The sequence below is a fragment of the Arctopsyche grandis genome, chromosome 1, assembly GCF_051622035.1.
Source record: "Arctopsyche grandis isolate Sample6627 chromosome 1, ASM5162203v2, whole genome shotgun sequence".
Classification (NCBI taxonomy): domain Eukaryota; kingdom Metazoa; phylum Arthropoda; class Insecta; order Trichoptera; family Hydropsychidae; genus Arctopsyche; species Arctopsyche grandis.
The window spans coordinates 38,888,512-38,909,653 of record NC_135355.1 but is presented as its reverse complement, the minus strand read 5'-3'; the positions used below and the strand labels follow the sequence as shown (position 1 = coordinate 38,909,653).

Here is a 21,142-nt window from a genome sequence, read left to right as displayed (position 1 = left end):
TATTGTCACTTTACCGAAAATATTTTGCGACACCTATTTATCATTCATGTAACTGCCATGTATTTGTACTAGTGAAGTGTGTACACTTAATGCTCGGATGCGTCCGTATAGCCAACAAGTACCTTTTAAAATGGCAATGTCTTAAAATTTGGAAACATTTAAAGGGAATAAAAAGTTGAAAAAAAAAAGACCTTGGGAAAGTAATGTTTTTATTTAAATAGGCAAGTTGTATGATTTTGTTAATACGTAGTAAAATATTTTGACATTCGCAAATCATTAATATTTTTTTTCACAATATAAAAGTCAACTTGTAAAATTTCACAACGGACCAATAACAGCATTAATGTTGAACAATAAAGGATTTTGCATGTCAATAAATGATTGACGAGGTTTAGATTTATTGGGCAAAAATATTTCCATTGTAAAAATTGAAATGAAATGATCCATATATGATATGTTGTAGATTGCTAGAAATTTGCTAGAAATAGTGTAATTTGTAACAAAACAAAAATTGAACAAAAGACTTTTCAAGTCTTTAAATTATTATAATTTAAATAAAATCATATGTTTTAGTTTCTATTTAATTTGAATCAACCATATGAATCAATTGTAAGAAAGTTCATAAATGTGATTTTGAACAATAGAACCACAGTGTATGTAAATTATGATTTTTTTCCAATTTTCTAAAAGTTTAACTTCTATTGTGTCGATTTCCTTCTCCTCTTTTGTGGTCGTCTCTGAATTCATCCATATCTCGTGCTTTTTGCAATGCGATTGCATCGTCTTCATCCAGCGGTTTCTCCTACAAGAGCAGAATAGTCAATACGGACAAAATAATTGGATATATCATCAAAAATAAACGAAAATGGCATACTTTCGAGTCTTCTTCATCACTTTCCGGCTCATTTTTCATCGTACTTGTATCGCGGTGATGCTTTGTAGAGATGCCAGAAGAATTTGGAGTAGGAAGGCTGAAAAAAAAATTCGGATGTGACCAACCCATGACTTCATCTATGTATTTGAGGAATATAAAATTCGATATTGAACCGTACAGACACATTCACACATACCGGCAGCATTATGAAATACTAATAGCTATGACAGCATTTTCGATACAAATTGAGCGCAAATGTATGGAAACTTGCACAAGACAAAAGTTCTACTTCTGGTTGTCGGATTTTGTTCAATTTTTTTTTATTACTTAAAATCACTATCAGTACTATACACAATAAATATCAAGAAAATAAAAAATAATTTAAAAGGTCAAAATAAAATGAAATATTCTTTAAAAAAAAAAAAAACTTCCGGTTTACGAATTCTGACCAAAACCTTATCAGCTCTAAGTTAGTACATAAAGAATGCAAATATAAATTTTTAGCTTGATACGTTCAGATGTGTGGAAAGAATCGTGGTCACTACATTTTTGACTTTTCTAAGAGGACAAAATTCCACTTACGGTTTATTAAATTTAATGATTTTTTTTTATTTTCATCACATTGATACAAGAACTATACTTGAATTTTTTCGTGAAGAGCACATATGTTTAAGGGGTCGAAAAAAAGTAGTGGAAGAAAAATCGAACAAGATTAAACTGCCACTTCCGGTTGACAGATGCTTACCAAATTTTATACATAACTTGGTATTTAACTCAAACTTCTAGATATGAAATTTCAATTCAATGAACTAAAAGGTTTCTGAGTAAAACACAAAAAACCTCGATTCTCTAGAGTAAAAGTACTACTTATGGTTCGGGTAAAAATATTAAAAAAATATTAGGGTATAAAATTTAAAATTTCTATTACATGTACAAAATTTTCAGTCTGATTTGATTAGCAGTTTGGGAGATAATAGAATTCAAAAACTTAGAAAAAAGAGGACACCTATAAGGGGAGGTACCATTTCCGGTCCTCTTAAAAATTTGAAAAAAAATGTACGTCGTATCGATAAGAATTTCAGCAACCGATACTAAGTGTCAGTTCGATAGGACTAACGGTGTTCAAAAAATCCCCAAAATACACAGACACATATTTTTTCTAGATCATGAAAACGTGACCAGTGATCGATTCCGAGTTCAAATTTTCGCATGATTACAAAACTTCATCTATTGTTACTACGTACATAAATGATGTCCATTGTCTAATGGGATTCGTGCGTGAACAATGAACACCCTGGATTAGGCTAACAGGACCCAGTAAGTACCCGAACAAAGGATATGCTGGAGTTCTCACACACTTGTGTGCAAACAATATATATGCCAGGGTAGACTTTTAAGTATCTAGACAATAGACACACTAACGGATCAGAGAGGCTATGCTGTGCAACTTGTCCTTTATAATTTTATAACGAGGAAGATTAGACGCACGGTAGATTAGATATTCTAGAGTGAGCAGTGGTTCCATGTGGACCTCCTGAATCGTTGAATAAATGCTGTGAAGCGACTTTAGTCTTTTACTTGGATCCTGAACCCACCCCTAGGCAACAATAGTATATACTAATGTAGGATCAGGATGCAACTGGCTTTTATTTCACGTCTTTCCTTCCTGCCAAAGGATAAGGGCCACATAAAAACTTTGCATTATGCACGCTCGGTAATTAAACACTCTGCATATTCGAAAATCTTTCCTACATACATAAATATGTAAATGTTAAATTTAATATTTGAATTAAAATCGGAAACCAACTTACGTTCCTTCTTTAGCTCTCTGTTCATAAAACTCATCAACTGTATATATAGGCAACGAAGGATAACCGAGACCAAATACGGCCTTTTGTGTTTCATTTTTAGTTATAATATAAGGACGGAGTGGAACCGGAGGATTTTTAGGCTTTCTAACCGGCTCCTTTTTGGCTGAAATTAATTGCACAATACACAAATTAATTCATTGCATAATATTTTACTTCATTGAAACAAAAAAAAAAACAAGAAATTTCATTACTTATACCCATATTTTTAGTCATTTCAATGAGCGGCAATTCAGACTTGATGAATTTCAATTCGTCGATTGCTAAAATTATATTTAGTTTGATCAAAGTGAAATAATACTCTCGCTTTGAAGACTCGTCAACGTTTTCCGACTTGGTTGTGGCTTCGAGCACGCAAAGCTTTTCACCAAGTTCTTTTTGCATGTTGAAACGTTTTATTTTCTCATCCCGACAGGACATCTAAAAAAAAAAAACAATAATAAAAAAGTCTTTAAAAACATAATTGAAATTGTAAAAAAAATACAAACCATAGAAGATAATTGTGCTTCTAATGAGGAGTTCGTTTTACTGTCTTCATTGGGTCCCGGCACTTTAATATCAGTCAATTCATACTCTTTACAACGTCTTATGAAATCTCTATAATAATTCTATTAAAATATGCACTTGAACGATAATTTAAATTGATATATTGTTATATATATATTTCACCTGAAGTATACATCGCTGATGGTAACAATTTCGAATCTAGATCCCGTAATGATACGCAGAGCCAAGTGTCCTAAAAATGCAGGTAGTAAGAGGTATTTCATAGATTCAGTCGTTAAGTCGTCCAATGTTTCGTTCGAACTGAAGACGCCAGCTGAGGATACCAAACGAGTGGCAAGTTCAAATTGTTCCATACATTTTCTGACTTCGGGCTGAAATGAAATGAAAACGATGGGGTAAATAAATGTAGTGTTGATATTGTATGGGGAGAGGTTATGTTTCTTACTTCTAGTTCTGCATCATTGCAGGTAGATCTTTTGCTTAGAAGCTGGTTATAGTTGGCCAGTGCTTTGTCGAAGATGTCTGAAAGCTTCTCCTCGCTCACTTCTGATGGTTCTGAAGGTTCAAATTCCTCGGAAGGCTCGGTTTTCACCGTAGAATTATCGGCTGTCTCGGCCATGACGCACACTTGAATTATAAAATCAACACTGCGTTTGACAGATCGTAGTAACAGTGTTGCCAGCGTAGAATTTAATTATATATTGCCATTTGAAAAATATTACAATAACATATGTGTGTAATGAAATTTCCCCTTCATCAGGAAAAAGTATAGCTGACAATTACGTGTGTATTGGGAGATTTAAATTATCACGGGATTCTGAAATTTATCACATTTTGTTTACGTATGTAAATTTAAATGTTTTATAGTATACTTATTGGCCAATTACATTGAGCAACAAAAAAGCGGAAGCTACTCAATCTTTACTAAGTTTGACTCATTAAATTCTAATATAGTGTGTCGGCTCGCTATACGACATGGTCGAGTTTGGTCACCTTCCTGCAAGTGGGGACCAACTCGGCTGGGTTCGCAGAGCGGCTACTCACTCTGCCTTCAGCTGTCATAAATAAAACACGTGCATTAACATGCCAGTCGTCTCATTCGTTCATCTCCCATAATAGCAATGATTTTTGTTGGTTTCTTTTCGTTTATGATATAAAAGCGTTTAATAAAATGCGTAATTTTTACAGATTGTTGGCTTTTGAAGCCTTTAACGTAAAATCTAGTAATTTTGTGCCATAAGTGAGTATTGGAATCAATAGTCTGATGTTTTTCAATTGATAGTGATTTTTTATTGCTTTGAAATACGTATAATTAGTTATTTAGCCAATTTTAAAAGTAAAAAATATACATATATATTTTTTTACATTTTTTTTCTCGAGCTATTATTCATTGGGCCAGTTTTATATTTCACTATATTTTCGTGTATTGGTTTTCAATTTCAGTATTTTTTTTATATGAACGTACTAATTCGAGCGGTAAATGATTTTAATAGATAATTGATTTTAATTTTTAAATGCTTTTTATTATTACGAAATTATGTTCACAATACCTCTTATATCTATTTTAACAGCTACTGATCTACTGATCATTTTCTATTTTACAATTTAATTTAATTTGGTTAGTAATCATAGTATTATATTATTCTAATGTTAATCTACAGCATAATAGGAAAAAGAGCTCAAAAACCTATTTACAATTCTTATAAATGCTCATAATACATCTAATACATAATATTAATTAAAGACTCTCTAAAGTCGATGACCTAAAGCAGATTGTGTTTAGGTAATCTGTGTTTATACCTGAAGGGTATAGACATTTTGTTGTAATCACCGAGACTCTTCACAAGTGTGTTAGTATGGTTATTAGTGATTCTGTCATAAAATCTACTGGTTAGTTTGTTAGTAATGTCTGTAACAAACGGAATATTATATATGGCATGCGGATGCAATAGATAATTAATCTGTATATTGTGCATATATTTTTATCAATTTTAGTGTTTTCATGTTTCCCTTCAACATAAGGTTCCATTTTAGCATCTAAATATGACTTTTAGATTAATTTCAATGCTTTGTAACTCATAGTATGAAATACGGTAAACGGATTATTGCCCAAATTGCAATCGGCTAACGGATTATTGCACAAAAATCGTGAATACGGAACATCTGGCAATATTTCGAGTGAATAGCTTTCGATTGATGAAGTTTTTGGGTGCCAGATGTTCCGTGTTCGAGATTTTAGTGACGTGCGCGAGATCGCTTTTTGCGGAAGAATTACGGAACCGACGGATGGGAAGTAAGTAAAGTGGGAACTAACAACATGTTCAAATAGTTCGGTGATTACTAGTCAAATGTGAACCGGTCACAGGACAAACGGTCGCTCTATAACGGTCACACGTGATCACCCTTCACACTAAAACTGGTCACGAGAAAACTGGTCACACCCTAAAACTGGTCACACTCAAAAATTAAAAATTGGTCGACTCATGTACCTATATGTTACAGTCGATGTGTATTATAAGTTGTAATATATTCCAACTGGGGTTTTAAACCATTCATTTTCGAATACAATTCAACTGTTAAATTATATCTCTACAAGCGCAAATACACTTTCAGCAATGTCCGCCAGTTGTAATATAACAGTTGAGTTTTGACAGCTCTGATGTTTCGACGAGTGCTTTACAATTTAATAATGAGTTAATATTTACTAGATATTACTGATAAAAGTAATGCGTACCGTGTTTGAAACAAAAATGTGACTTTCCAACTCAATTAACTATTCGAATGACGTTTTCACGAAAACCTAACCTCTCTACCTTACCTGGTATCAACTTATAGTTGAACTGTATTTTCCAATTGTAATATATTTTGACCAGTTGGAATGTAATTCGCCATATAAATCAACTTACGTGGGTTAGACGGTATATGTTCCAACTAGTCAAAATTAATTACAACTGAAAATACACTTCAACTAAAACGGTACTACGTTAGATAGAATAGTTAGATAGCTGGCACTACGTTAGATAGAATTTATTACAACCAGTCAAAATATATTACAACTAGAAGATAAACTTTAACTGTAAAAAATACAGTTGGTATATTTAAGCCGCGTATACACATGCTAGGTACTAGCCAATGTACATATGTGAGCTCTAGCGAGTAACTGGTACGTGTATCCATAGTGTTATAAGTCGAGAGTATTCTCGGACAACGAGAATATTCTCCAAAAGATTATTCGCCGAGAATTTTCTTTTTCCTTGGTTATAAAATATCTTTAGATAGTTTATTAGCTTTTCAGATGATTCTAGGATATTTTCAGAACATAATAGTAGTAATAGGACGTTATAGAATGTCTGAGAGCATTTTGAATGACATTTTTTCATTCTGACGACACCGAATGTGTCATTTCGTCATTTTGACATACGCGCACTACCACCATGAACGTTTTCCGCGAAATTCTCACAGGAATTCAATGCTTATTAACTCTGGAAGCAATAAATTATACATATTTTTATTGCTTTGGTGAATATATTCCAATGAAATTATTTTGCATTAATTAATTACTTTTATTCATTTCTTCCCCCATCTTTACCGTTCACATGAATTTATCAATTTACTTTCATAGTTTTCGACGAAATTTTTTAACACAAATTTTGTATGAGTTTCGGTATTTTAATTGTCATTTTACACCAGTGCGTACTTTTAAAAAACATTACATAAAATGAAATCGTAATTTTATTAAGTTTAGAGACGATAAAAATTGGTAAATAAACAATGCGTGTTACACTAAAATGTCAGTTGGTTTTTATTTGCTTCCAGATCCAAAATCGTTAAATTTTTGTTGTGTTTCGCCGACTGCTCAAAAGTCACATTTGCTTACCCTCTCTCTGTACAAATGCAATGCAAAATGCTAAAAATTATTTTTAATTAGGTTTTTTGCATTAGTTAATTAATTTTATTCGTGTCTTCCTTCATCTTACCGTTCACATGAATTTATCCATTTTTTTAAATTGCAACGGAATAGTATAAAGGTCTGACCGCACTATACGGCCGTCGACTGCTGCAGCACGACACAACACGGCAAAGTTGATACAAAAGGCAGCTCTGTCGCGTGATGCGTAGTGCGTTATATCTCTTACAATTTCTTACAAACAATATTTGGCCGCACGCTGCCGTTCGTGTCGCAGACGCATAGTGCGGTCACTTGGAAGTTACTCGAAGCGTGACAACAGGTGATCCTATCGTTTTTGAACGTTTTGGACATCCGACTTAAGGTCTGACCGCACTATGCGTCAACCGAACGATCCGACACTTCACAACAGTACGCCAGCAAATATTGTTTGTATGAAATTGAGACATAACGCACTGCGCGACAGTCGCATGACGTAGAACGACACTGTGCGTCAAAGTTGACTTTCCGACCAACTTTGACGCAAGGTGACGCAAGTATCGTTGAGTGGGGGTTGTCTTGCGACAATTATTCTCCTTCTTCATTTCGTGACTTTGAAATAGCATGTAGCCATAATCTTTTGGTTTTTCTCGATTGTTCTTCTTCCTCGCATATCAAAGATACTATAATAGCGTCCGTTTCGTCGATCTTGCTCCGAAGTACCGAACGAATGATTGAAATAATTTACTGCATATTGTCGCATTGCTGTCGTTCAAGTGCGGTTTATCTAATATTGTGTCGGATCGTTCGTTTGACGCATAGTGCGGTCAGACCTTAAAAGCCCTCCAGATGCTCTAAAAAAGAATATTCTCGAAAATTCTCGGCTTGGAGATTATTCCCGAGAATATTCTCCAAAAGATTATTACTGATAATTTTACAACACTATGTATGTATCCATCTATCAATTTTCGATGATAAATCAATCAAACGAATGATACAGTTTCTCATAATTTGCTCAAACCAAAAAAAAATATATTTTAATCCGTCAACGAAACATACAGTGTTGCCATACGTATGCTCACTATTAAATTAAAAACTAGTTAGCGGCATACCTGAGTAGTCGCATTCAAAAGCGCACTCGAGTCGAGTCGATGAGTGTGCGGGTTCGTTTCGATCATTATTATTTATATTAGTTTTAATTTACTTATATCAATATTAATAATAATAAATAAGAAATCGTATTTTAAATTTAAAAATTGTATATATTTATTTCTATACAATATATAGATACATATTTCGTCATATATAAAAAAGGCTATCTATCATCACTATCAAGTATTAATTTATGCAAATGTAAGTAAAATGTCTTTAATTTTCTACCCACACATGCAAGTGCACTTTAATATGTAAACATCACTAATAATAGTTATTGCTGCAAAAGAAATGTCATATATTTATTGTTATTATAATAATAAAACATAACATACAAGTATGGTGTATAAATTGCGTCGATTTTTTCACGTATCCATGACTCACTTGAAACGGAATGCATCAGTTGCATTTCTAGCTGCATTTTTTTTATCATCATCATTATATAAATTCACCGTATGGTCACGTACGCTTATATTTTTCTTTATGTTTATGTTTATGCTTTCGTGCGATTTGATTGCAACACGGATTCTAATCGACTTGGCAACATCACATTGGTGTCAAGATTATTGTTCTTCAAAACAAATATTCATCATGTATTCTATTTCATCAACACAATCATCAGTGAAAACGTAATACGGGGTGGTATTTTCTTTTACTAATGATAAATCTATAATGATTCGAATCGAGTTGTGTAATTTATTGCAAGTAAGCTTTATTATGGACATAACGAATGAGAAAGTGGTGTGTTATCGTTTGGTTACCCGTTCAGTGGTGATAAATTCTAGTTTGTTTACTTTAGTCAGTTTCACCAGCTTACGTAAATTTTAAAGTGGTTTTTATTACTTATTTTTCCTTGGTTTGATCGGAATCACGGCTAATCCGATCACGGTTAATCGAATTTGTGCTGTATTATTATATAAGTTATTCTATATTTGTCTTGTTAAGAATATATGTATGTACGTGCGTCAATTGGATCATATGTAGGGTGATCATATTTCCCAGGACTCAAAACAGGACAAAAAAATTACCCCTCCAACTATATATACATATATAAAAAAAAATTGTTATTGGTCAAAATATTTTATAAATTTTCCCTCAAATATTGTCAAGGAATTATAATTTTTTCAGAATATACAAGGAAAATAGAAACAATATAAAAAAAATATATAATACTCGATGTTCATGCGCCGCAGGTTGATTTTTTTCTGAAACGTGTTAAATTAACAAATAATGTAACTTACAAATTTTCCAAAAAGATATTCTCGGTTTCTTTAAATTATGTGCAACTGAAAATTTTGATATCTTTAATTTTCATTTATTTTTTTTATTATGTAATATAAATTGTATTAGAATGTACATTTCTTTAAAAAAAGAAAATGAAACGAGATAAATTAAATATAATATAATATTGTATTTTCAGTTATTTAAAAATAATTATGATTTAAAAAATAGCACGAAGCGATTTTATTTTCACAAAAAAGTAAAATGAATCATTGTAACAAAATATTAAAATTTTACTTTAAAATGAATATATGTATTGTATGTGAATGTATATTTATTTAATAACATTTGTTTTTGGGAAACGGATTGATTTGGAAAAACATGGACAAAACGGGACAAAAAAAAAAAAAAAAAAAACGAAAACGACGGGACGAACGCAAAAAACAGGACTGTCCCGGCCAAAACGGGACGTATGATCATCCCAATCATATATATGTATGTATGTATATACGTGTGTTTGTTTGATATTAATACTAGGTTGACACGATGTGAGTGGCTTGGGCCGAGTAACTTGGAAGTTACTGGAAGCGTGACCCGATCGTTTTTGAACGTTTTGGACATCCGACTTAAGGTCCGACCGCACTATGCGACAGCCAAACGATCCGACACTTCACAACAGTACGCGAACAAATATTGTTTGTATGAAATTGTATGAGACATAACGCACTGCGCGACAGTCGCATGACGTAGAACGACACCGTGCGTCAAAGTTGACTTTTCGACCAACTTTGACGCAAGGTGTCGTTCGCAAAGTGACGCAAGTGTCGTTGAGTGGGGGTTGCCTTGCAATTATTCTCCTTCTTCATATCGCGTCTTTGAAATAGCATGTAGCCATAATCTTTTAGTTTTTCTCGATTGTTCTTCTTCCTCGCATATCAAAGATACTATAATAGCGTCCGTTTCGTCCATCTTGCTCCGAGGTACTGAACGAATGATTGACATAATTTACTGCGTAGTGTCGCATCGCTGTCGTTCAAGTGCGGTTTACCTAATACTGTCGCACACTGTTGTGAAGTGTCGGATCGTTCATTTGACGCATAGTGCGGTCAGACCTTTACTTGGTTTCAAGCTAATTGCATCGTACCAACCCAGTATTGGCCTGGTATATACATTTGGATTGTTGGCAACAAATGTTGCATATGGTCTACGTATTTTGGCCAAAAGGAGACGAATTTGAGTGATCTTTTGATTGGAATATATTGACTATATATACCAAATATTGTCTTATTACATCATTACGCCTTATAGTCCATTTGAGATATGTCAACATTTTGGTAACACTTTCCATCGTCTCGTTGAAGTGATGTATATATGTATGTATTTTGAGTGCTGCGGCCCCAAGCGAGTGCAATGGATCACGTCATGGCGTTTATGTGATCAGTTAGTAGGTGTGTGCCTTTATCCAATTGGTGTATTACAAAAGGTCGCTCTTGAACACGATCCTGAGCTGAGACGTGCAGGGCTGCGGTGAAGCCAATTTGAAATTATTTTTGTATTTTAGAAGTCTCTAATTCTGATGAAACATTTGTCTATTTGACTCGTATTGGTTGTATAACCATTTTATAACTAGTTTTCAAATTGATTTTGAATGCCCACATGTTACTTAAAGAATGCGAACACAGCCAAGTTTGTTTGAAAGTGCCAATTTTAAAGATTGTATATACATTTATGGTAAATGGTTTACGTACCAAATGTGGATCGCTATCAGGATAACCACTGCTACGAAAATCTCTCGCGCGGTGCTCCTGTCGCACGAAAATTCTTCGTACAGGAACCACATTAATAGGTTATAAACTTGAAATCATATTCATACTATGTAGAACCACGATCTGTATTGATAGAGTGATACCCATCGTTAAAATATTATACATATACAATTCAAAGTAACCATTTGTACCGATGACAGTTTGTTGTGTGACAAGTTTTACTCGTGAGTCGTTGATATTTGACGGTTGTTTTTATATTCAACTTAATATTTCTACTCGAAGTAACCATACTGACTATTTAACGTTACAATTTATGAAGGACGCAGGAAGTCGACTGTCAAATATCAACGAACCTATTACACTATCAATACGGATCGCGATAGGTATGGATCGTGTGGTAATATTGATAGTGTAATATGCCCCAACGGAAAAATGTCATTACATATACAGCAAGTCTTCGCGATTGATTTGTTCCCATGATTTTCGTGTAAGGGTACCATATACCCTTGAGATGGGCCTGCTGCTGGCTAATGACTGTGAGTCTGATTTATCACATATTCTCCAATCTGACATATCTTTCGATGTAATTGTTAAACTTTTAAGTAATTATATACAATTTTTTTATAGGAAATGTCCTTATATTATTTAGATATGTACATATGTTTCAAAGTTGACTTTATCTAAAAACCAGTCAAAAGCTTATTCAATCATTTTGGGATCGATTGGGGATCTGCTTCTTTCTCTCCGTCCTTTCATATTTTGATAGACCACCACTTTCTTTATATTATGCTTATTATCAGGAAACAAAACTATTGTACAATTAAAATGTTACTTGTCTAAATTCCCTTCCAGCGTGTATTACCTAACTGTGAATTCATTCCTCATTGCTTTTAAACAAGCACTTACGTCCCTAACATTGCAAATATCTCACTTGTAAAGTGTGTGTAATAACAATCGTTTAGCACCAGCACATCTGACCTTCAATCTTCGAATGTCACACTGACAAATAGTAGACATTTGCCATTTACATTTAATCCCGTTGCAATCAGTGCATTGGTAATTTTAGACCCATCACTTCATTATCATTTTTGCATAAATACAATTGCGAAATTTTTCAGACGGAGCAATCTGAGATGAACCCAGCTTCGGAGCTCTGAAACGATGGAGATGAAGATTATGCGATTTGTATGGATATTGTTGGGTCTAGCAGCGCATGTCCTTTCGTATAACGGGGACAACTTCGAATTGGAGTGTCCCGATGAATGCGATTGCCACTATTTCAGGATCAACTGGGTCACGGATTGTTCAGAGAGCAACTTGACCCAAATACCGTACGACGAGCTAAGTCCCAACGTTTACATTTTGGACATGAACGGCAACAGTGTGAGCTCTTTGCAAACTTTTCCCAAGAATATAAAAATGAGGAGGCTGCAGCTGGCTCACAACCGACTGACTCAAATCAGAAAGGAGTCCTTCGAAGGACTAGAGTACCTTATAGACGTTGATCTATCAGAGAACAAAATAGCTAGCATCGATCCAGACACTTTCGAGTGAGTATAATACAATATATAAACAACTGTTCATCGAACTGTAAATGTTGATTAAATGTTTCGTGTTTTAGAGATTGTCCTGGGATACTTACGATCGAGCTGCAACACAATTTGTTAGAGGATGTGGAAGGACCCTTTTTAATCTCCCGATCCCTCCAATACTTAGACTTGAGCTATTCTAATTTGTCTGTTTTGAACGTCGATTTTTTCACAAACATCACAGCTTTACACACGCTGGATTTGTCTGGAAATCCTCTGGTCACGCTCGATCAAGGAATCTTTGACCCACTCACTAGTTTGGAAACGCTCAAGTTGAACAATTGCAACCTGACGCAGATATCAGACAACGCTTTCTTCAATTTGGAAGCGTTGAAAAGGTTAGAGTTGTCTGGAAACTTCTTAGTAGATATCGATTGGGCTTTGGTTCTGGGTACTTTGTATCGTTTGGAGCATTTGGATTTGAGGAATTCCGGTATAACTATTTTGCCTGAAGATTCGTTTATGAATTGCACTTGGTTAAGGACTTTGATTTTGGCTGAGAACGATTTGACTGATCTGGATGTCGCTATGACTCTCGGAAATAACCTGTACCATTTGGATACGTTGGATTTGTCACACTGTCATTTGAAAGGACCTTTGTCTGAAGATGCTTTCGCAAATGCGACAAAATTGAAAACGTTGTATTTATCAGGCAATCCTCTATTTGCGTTCGATTTGCAAGTCGCTCTGAAGCCTCTTGCAAACTTGCAAAGGCTATTTTTGAGCAGCTGCGGCTTGAAGTATTTGCCTAAAAGTTTTGAAAAGTTGAAGCAATTGGAAGAATTGGATATATCTTATAATCCGTTGAACGACGCTTTCATTAAAATTTTAGCTCCTTTGAATAAATTAGAATATTTAAATATGGGTTATAGCAATTTGTCGCATATAAGTCCGCAGACTTTCTCTAAGATGACTTCTATGAGGCGTTTGGTTTTGTCTGGGAACGATTTGAACTCTTTGGAAGCAGGACTTTTTGGAAATTTGACGCACTTGGAAAGTTTGGAGTTGAACGATTGCGGATTGATGCGACCTTTAAATGCAACGATCTTCTTTAACAATTTGACGTATACTGAATTGAAGGAATTGAAACTGGCAGGAAATCCCTTGGTCGTGACGAGGGAGAGTCCTCTATTGCCTGGACAATTGTCAGGTATACAGAACCTGGATTTGAGCAATTGCAACTTGACTTTCTTGCCTGATAATGCGTTCAAGAGAAACGGCAACATAACACGTCTGAATCTGTCTGGAAACAACTTCGATTCCCAACCAGGCACTTTGAAATTTCTGCAACTGCTACCCAAGTTGGAGCATTTAGATTTGGGCAACAATAAGTTGACTTCTTTGACTCCTCACATTTTGGTTAAAAATCCAAAGATTAATTCTTTGAGGCTTGTGGGTAATCCTTGGAAGTGCGATTGTAGCATAGCTGAGATGTGGGACTGGGCTTCGATGGTCAAAGGGGATTTGAGCGTGCTCGTCGGTTCGAAAACGTCTCCAGATGACTTTACATTGAAAGGAGCTAAAAGGAGGAAGAGTTTGATATGTTATTATGACGTTGCTGAATTGCGTGAGAATCCCATATTGAATAGAAGTGTCGCTGGAAGGAGACCTTTCACAAAGCCGCAAAGGGAGTTGACGAGCACTAACAGGACTTGGGCCAAGTACGTCAGGGAATCTGGGTGTGAACCCGTCGTGAAAATACTTCAACCCTTGACCTTGACTGGTTATGAGGCTCTGGATGCGGAGATGACTCTTCTGCCCTCTATGTGGATCGTTGCAGTATTTGCAGTCACGTTGATCATGATGACTAGTGTGGCCGTTGTGTTGTTGGGACGAATGAGAGCAAAGCATTCCAGAGTCAGCGACAGTTCGAATCAACTGCAAGTCAAAAGTTGAATGATTTTTAACAATTGAAAAAGGTTGCAGTAATATGTGCGTACACGTATTTCTCAAAAAATGTCTGTGATAGAAATTAAATTTATTTAATGCACGGGGGTGTGTTGAAAACATTGATGAATTGATGAATTAACGTTTTTATTAAAAAGTTTTAGACATTTTCAATAGATGCCACTGTATATTTTTTTTTAAATTTACTCAATTGTTTATTGAAAATATATTTTTTCAAATTTATTATTGCAATGAAAATATAAACACAGAAGTAATATTTACGTAATAAAAACAATAATGCCGCTTTCTTAGTGTTGCTCGGCTGGTTTTGCTGTAAAAAATTATAAAAAGCACAATAATTCAACACACAAAAAACAAAATTGACAACGTCTATTAGTTTTTTTTTTCTAAATTTGACGCATTTTAACTGAACAATCAAACCAAACCGTACACAAACGTAACCGTGAAAAATGAATGTCAACGTCCGTTGGGTAAAGTGAAAATGGGATTCAAATTGGTCGAAAAGATCTGATGTCATTCCTTATTTGTATAAATAGTTTTATTGAATAACGTTATTAAAGCATAATATTTAAAAAAAAATAGTTATTTGTGATGTAATAGTCTCATTTTGGTTACTAATATAAAGTAAAATAAATTGAATACTAAAATATAAACGATTGTTTTTTTATTTATATGATACATTCAAAGAGAAAAACTGAATATTTGAAAGCCTGATTTTATAAATGTAGAAAAAAATGGCGTGATGATACGATTTCACATTTGACTGAACGTCATCGAATGATTCACGGTTAAAAATGTTTTATTGCATTGAAAATACAGTTCTGCTTTCTCTGCATTGGAATTTAAAAAAAATCAAGTACAATTGTTATGTAATTTGAATGTACGTAAATTTTATAAATCAATTCATTTTAATCATATCATTCTATCTGACTTCTTTATACACAATAATGCTTCGTTTTTGTTCCAATTGTGTCAGTGAAAAAATCATTCAACCTTTAATTCATTATGTCTTTGATATCGGTAGAGTATTTATGTTCATATCCAGTTTTTGGTTACTTAGAATCTCAGTCACCAAAAACTGGGTATGGTATTGTTGCGTAGGGGTGGGTGGAGAATCCAAATAAAGAACCAAAGTCACTTTACAGCATGTATTGGGTGATTAAGGAGATCTACGCACTGCCAGTGATCCGTCCAAAATGTCTTCATATGGCCCAAGAACCTGCTTATAAAGGGCAGATCGCTCACTGCATCTTCCTCGACGCGTTTTTGTACCTATTGTTATAGTCACGTACAAGATATACAGTCCCACGGTCTCGCGCTGTCAGTTCGGAGAACTCTAACGGGAAGCGACCGAATGCCGCTACCGACCACTCGACGTTAAATCCATTCGGGGGTCTCCATTGTTAGCCGACAGCACTTAAGCCTGGAGATAATCCTCGAAAACCAATTATAACGGCGGCTCCTTTTACCATATGCTACAGTATCTTAGATAATGGCGTAGGAGTTTGTAAGTCATTGAATCTGTCAATTTAAACTCTTCATCATTTTAACTGAAGTCGAAACTTGTAAGATTTACATAAATACAATTTTGAATAAGTACGATACATTTTGAGAATTTAAAAGTATTCTACTTGCATATGCAATGTAATGTTGTGTAGTATTTGAAAATTCTACGATCATTAGGTGTGAAAGGTTGCAAAGGTGTTTGTAAACGAGATAATGTATCCTTATTCAGTTCTCGTTTCAAGTGGCTGGATGCAATAGTGCATTCTAAGGAAACTGCAACGTATTTACCGGCGAACGACTTGTAAGGTCATTTACGCTCTTCTTGTTGGCGATTGTGCACCTGTGCATTGCGAAAATAGTTTCCTGGTGAAAATATTGAGTTAATTATATCTGCAATTTGGTTGGAAGGAAAAAAGCAATGAAATGACGATGCAAATTTGTGCGAAAAAATCTCAAGTAAAAACAAACATAGAATATCGGAAATATTTATGATCAAAAAAATGTTTACTACGCATATTTTTTTAGAGAAATTCGTCAATCGATCGTGATATTTAGGCAGTAAAATTTCGATTCAGAATTAATCACGTTTTAGTAGAAAAAAATCTAAAAAAATACGGTTATGTTGCTCAAGGTGACCGGAAAGATGCACTCGAGATAGTTGCGCTCTCGAGACATCCAAACTTTCAAAGATGCTCAAGGAGAACTAACGCAATAGAATTCCACAAAAAAGCGTCAAGGGGTAGTTGTATGTTATCCGAGGGTGCTAAACTTTTTTTCTGAAATTCTATTGCGTAAGTTCTTTTTGAGAGCAGTTGAAAATTAGGACTTCTTGAAACTGCGCTTCTATTCAGTGCAATTTAGTGCATCTTTCCGGGAACCGTTGCAAAACGATTATATCTAAATTGTTATTATTACGATGTAATTATGTGATTTTTTGCTTAAACTAATTAAATAAGAATTTTATATACCAAATAAACTTCTGAAAATACAAATGATTCGAAAATCTCTCTCAGTATGGATATTTTCTTTGTTCAGTAAGTAATCATATGCATACTAGGGTTTACGAAGATTTTCCAGCTTTCTTGTAATGAAAATGAAAATCAATATTACTAAAGATGAAGATGAAGTTATTGTATAAGATTCAAAGAGAGTCTTATCGTGACTTGGTAATATTTTAAGAATATTACAACGCTTTTTAAAATATTCTTCATATATCAGTTTAATTTGTTACAATTATTTAGAAAGTCTGTTAGTTGAGTATACATTTTTAAAGGTTTTATTTATAATATTGTGTATTTTTTGTTAGATTTAATGAGTAAATATCATTAGAAAACAGATTAACTTTTCTTTGCAGTCAATTTAGAATCAGTTTTTCGGCTCATTAATTAACAAATATACGTATATATACCAGGAAGGCCTAACAAGTAAACCCCAATGCACCTTCTTGGTCAACTTCAAACATCGATAAACAACTTATGTTGTATTTTTACAAAGAATTCTAGACATTTTTTTATAAATCGCCGAATTTCGAGATGCTAGTAGTTAAATACATTTTGTAAGATCATCTTATAAATCAGTAAATTTAAGATGCGGTAAACTCCAATTTTGCGACAAATAGGACAGGGGTTGTTAATTTGTTGGGACCGTTTCAATGAAATCAGATAAATTTGTAAACTCTGATAGAAAACGATTGACCTTGGAGTATCATATTCACGGTCTGAACAGTAACACAGGCAGGGATTGAACCCGTGACTACACAATTTAACATATTACACGCTAGCATATTAAGTCTATCAGCTGGTAATAATGTGTGAGATTAAGTTTTGGAAAATATAGATAAAATATTTAACGCTGAATTATAATAAAATCAATTCCTCATACTTATGTAAGCTTTCGACTATATTGTAAAAAATATTTAGTAGTAAAAATAAAGTCAAAAGTTATTTTCGAAGTTCGAAATGATTTTTAGCCGCCAAATTTCATCTTAACTTAATAAGTTTTCAATACTGTGCTAAATTTTAAAAATTGGCAAGAACTGTTATCATCTGCATATATTAAGGAATTAAAAAAAATCTGTATATTTTTTCAACAAAATGTTAAAATTCATCAATTGTTTGTCTTTGTTGTGTTTTATAAATTTGATAAGAATAAATATGTAAGACATTGTTCATAGGATATGGGCCAGGTTGTGATATATGAAAAGATAGTATTATTTTTAAAAAACTTAACAATATATTCAATAAAAATTTACAAAAAGTTATTATATCGCATTAAAAAAATAGATGACTATGTGTTGTTATTTTTTTATAGTTTGGGCAACTATTGAGACTTGCTTGTCTTGCTGTAAAACCAATTTTCCTTGTATAGCTTTCGGTTCTGATTGGGCTCTGAATGTTTTGCCACCGAATCGACTTCTCGAGATCTGCTCGTGTCTACAACTTTGATCGGCTCAAAACCGTATTCGTAACTAGGTTTGAACTCAACTTCTGATCTGGAAGACGCAGATTCTTTAGAATTGTATGCTGGCTTCTTGACGGCCAACTTCTTGGGCGACGAGCTCACATGCCTCGAATCACTATACGGCTTTTTTGTTGAAGATTTGTAGTATTTGGAGGACTTTTTCGGTGACCTGTCACTATCTTCGTGTCTGTAGTACTTGCTGGATTCGTAGGAGGCTTTTGATTTTTGGTGCTTCTCTCGTGGTTCCTTCTTTGAGGTTTTTTGAGAGTAGTGGGCTTCGTGATCGCGGTCTGTGTAGCGTCCTCTCCTATCGTCGTCTTGGTCGTAAGGTTTTCTGGAACGCTCTCGATGGGTGCTGTGATATCCTCTGTGATCGTCGTCGTGGTCAGCATCGTATTTGGATCTGGATCTTTCGTAGCGATCCTCATCGTCGTTGTGATATCTAGATTGTCTGTAGTCATCCTCGTCGTCGTGATGGGGAAAACCTTTGGCTGCATCATCGTAACCTTTATCGAACTCCTCTTCGTCGTTGACTTCGTGTCTTATGATTTCACCTCTGACTTCTTTCCTTTCATGCCTCTCATCTTCGTCATCATCATCTGATTCTTCTTCTTCTTCTTGCTCTTTTTTCTGTGGCGCTGGAGTAGGTTTTGGAGGTGCTGGAGCTACTGGAGACGCTGGTTTTGTAAAAGCATCAAAAGGACTCTGTACGGGTGGGATGTAATGTTGAAGCTGAGGAACGATTGGATTTTCAAAAACTTGTGGTTGGTAGTAGTTAGAATGTAAAGGCTTATAGTTTTGAACTAAAGATGGTTGGAATTGACGGTGCTGCTGAAGAGGAGCGACTTGAAGTTTAACTGGAAGCTTGTATGGAGATGGTTGATACGAGTTTTGGAGTGGTAGAGTGTTGTAAGATTGAAGATTGTACTGTGCTTTAGGCAGTGGTTGGATGTATTTCAAAGAAGGCAAGTTTCCACCAGGTTGTCCATATATGATAGGAATGGTAGTGTACGATTCTATATACTCAGGAAGCTTAATTTCAGAAGTGGTTCTGATGTTCGCAGGCAAAGCCAAGTGTTTATCAGCTCCATAAAATGGAATAGGCGAAGATAATTTTTGGTATTGTGAATATTGAGGCGCCACGAGATGCTGAGGAGGTAGAGCCAAATGTTCGTGAGGTTTAGCAGTTTGTTGAGCAATTGGGTTGGAGAACTGAGCTGCATAGGATGGGTAGTGATGATGGTTCAAATGATTCGGCTCGTTTATTTTGTAGTGGTTGTTGGAAGATACTTTCAAAGCGTCGCCGTATTCGTAAGCATTTTGAGGATATCCACCATGCTCCAGATGGGCTTTGACATCCTCGTGTGACTTGTAAGTGAGGTCGACTTGAGATGGATCGTCGGACAGAGCTCGCACTTGAGTGTATCTTGTTAGGTGATGAAGTGGTAGGACATTGTAAGTAGGATCGCTCAAGTGGTAAATCCCTCGTTTGGTTTTGACCTCTTTGGTTTCATTTTTAGCATCAGTTGATGCTGCTATGATGTTGTTGCATCCCAATAAGAGGAGCAGGGGTAGTATCTGCGGATGAAATTTATATTGATTGGTGCTGTTTGGTTTGGTTGAGTGATTTGATGTGTTGGGTCTTACCCGTAATAGCATTTTGCTGGTTGCTTGGTGGACAGGTGTCGGTTCGATACTGAAATCGAAATCGCATATCTTGATATTTATAGTAAAGAACGCAGTTTGGGTGCTTTTTGTTCTTTGTGCGTCATGGGTCTGTGGCTACGCTCCAAAGATCGTGGTAGTATGGTGCCTCTCTCTCTTTGGTCCAGGTTCGAGTTTGCAGACTAGTTTTGTTTCTTTTTGGAATTTTGTTGGTTCTTCTCACTCTCACTGTCACTGTCCGTGCACTTGGACAGTGAAACGTGATCGCAACTCAGATCCGCAATAGAAAACTGCTAGTGTTTTAGGAAACAGGCAATCTACTTCTTGCACTCTTGTAGGACGATTTTGTTTCGGCTTTGAATCGATTCTCAACGGCGACAGCGTCTCGAGCACGTTTTTGGCAATTTTGTTCAACGAATAAGTTGAAAGATTCGACGTGGGAGTTAATGACATCAAACAGCATTGAAGGTTTTGAGAAGAAATGCTATTGAAACCATTTCAATTCAAGTTACGGTGAGACTGATGGATCATGAAATTTTACTGACAGTCAAAAAACGAATAAGATTTCTTGATAATTTCAATGTCCAACATTCAAAAGTGAAAACAAAAACGCGGGTGTCGTTTGTGCCTGAAATTTATTAAAATTTAATGGATCATGGGCAAACTTATAGAGATCCATCTTTTAAAATAAAATTAAGCAACAGTACTAATAGTAACAACTTTTTATTAAAGACGATAGT

At 34.9% G+C, this 21,142-nt stretch overlaps 2 protein-coding genes across 5 annotated transcripts in view; one reads left to right on the top strand and one right to left on the bottom strand.

Annotated features, from left to right (window-relative positions):
- LOC143919900 (uncharacterized) overlaps nucleotides 1-15,364 on the top strand; it is a 118,824-nt gene extending 103,460 nt beyond the window's left edge. Inside the window, exons 1-4 of one of the 3 annotated variants that reach the window (XM_077442489.1) lie at nucleotides 8,270-8,298; nucleotides 8,423-8,488; nucleotides 12,393-12,824; nucleotides 12,896-15,364. In XM_077442489.1, the coding sequence (XP_077298615.1) occupies nucleotides 12,436-12,824; nucleotides 12,896-14,759 (2,253 nt within the window). In that variant the 5' untranslated portion in view covers nucleotides 8,270-8,298; nucleotides 8,423-8,488; nucleotides 12,393-12,435 and the 3' untranslated portion in view covers nucleotides 14,760-15,364. Of the gene's footprint in view, nucleotides 1-8,243; nucleotides 8,299-8,422; nucleotides 8,489-12,392; nucleotides 12,825-12,895 lie in introns of those variants that run through there. The other 2 variants (XM_077442481.1, XM_077442497.1) reach the window with 2 other exon arrangements.
- On the bottom strand, nucleotides 189-3,952 carry Tap42 (immunoglobulin binding protein Tap42). 2 transcript variants are annotated; one of them, XM_077442556.1, is made up of 7 exons: nucleotides 3,695-3,952; nucleotides 3,412-3,620; nucleotides 3,231-3,339; nucleotides 2,937-3,162; nucleotides 2,686-2,848; nucleotides 875-971; nucleotides 189-802 (listed from the first exon to the last, which is right to left on the bottom strand). In XM_077442556.1, the coding sequence occupies exons 1-7, from the start codon at nucleotides 3,866-3,868 to the stop codon at nucleotides 692-694; spliced, it is 1,089 nt and encodes a 362-aa protein (XP_077298682.1). In that variant the 5' UTR covers nucleotides 3,869-3,952; the 3' UTR covers nucleotides 189-691. The 2 variants fall into 2 exon arrangements, with proteins under 2 accessions (XP_077298682.1, XP_077298692.1); XM_077442566.1 differs by having other exon boundaries at nucleotides 2,943-3,162; nucleotides 3,695-3,920.
- Nucleotides 15,365-21,142: the final 5,778 nt, after the last annotated feature.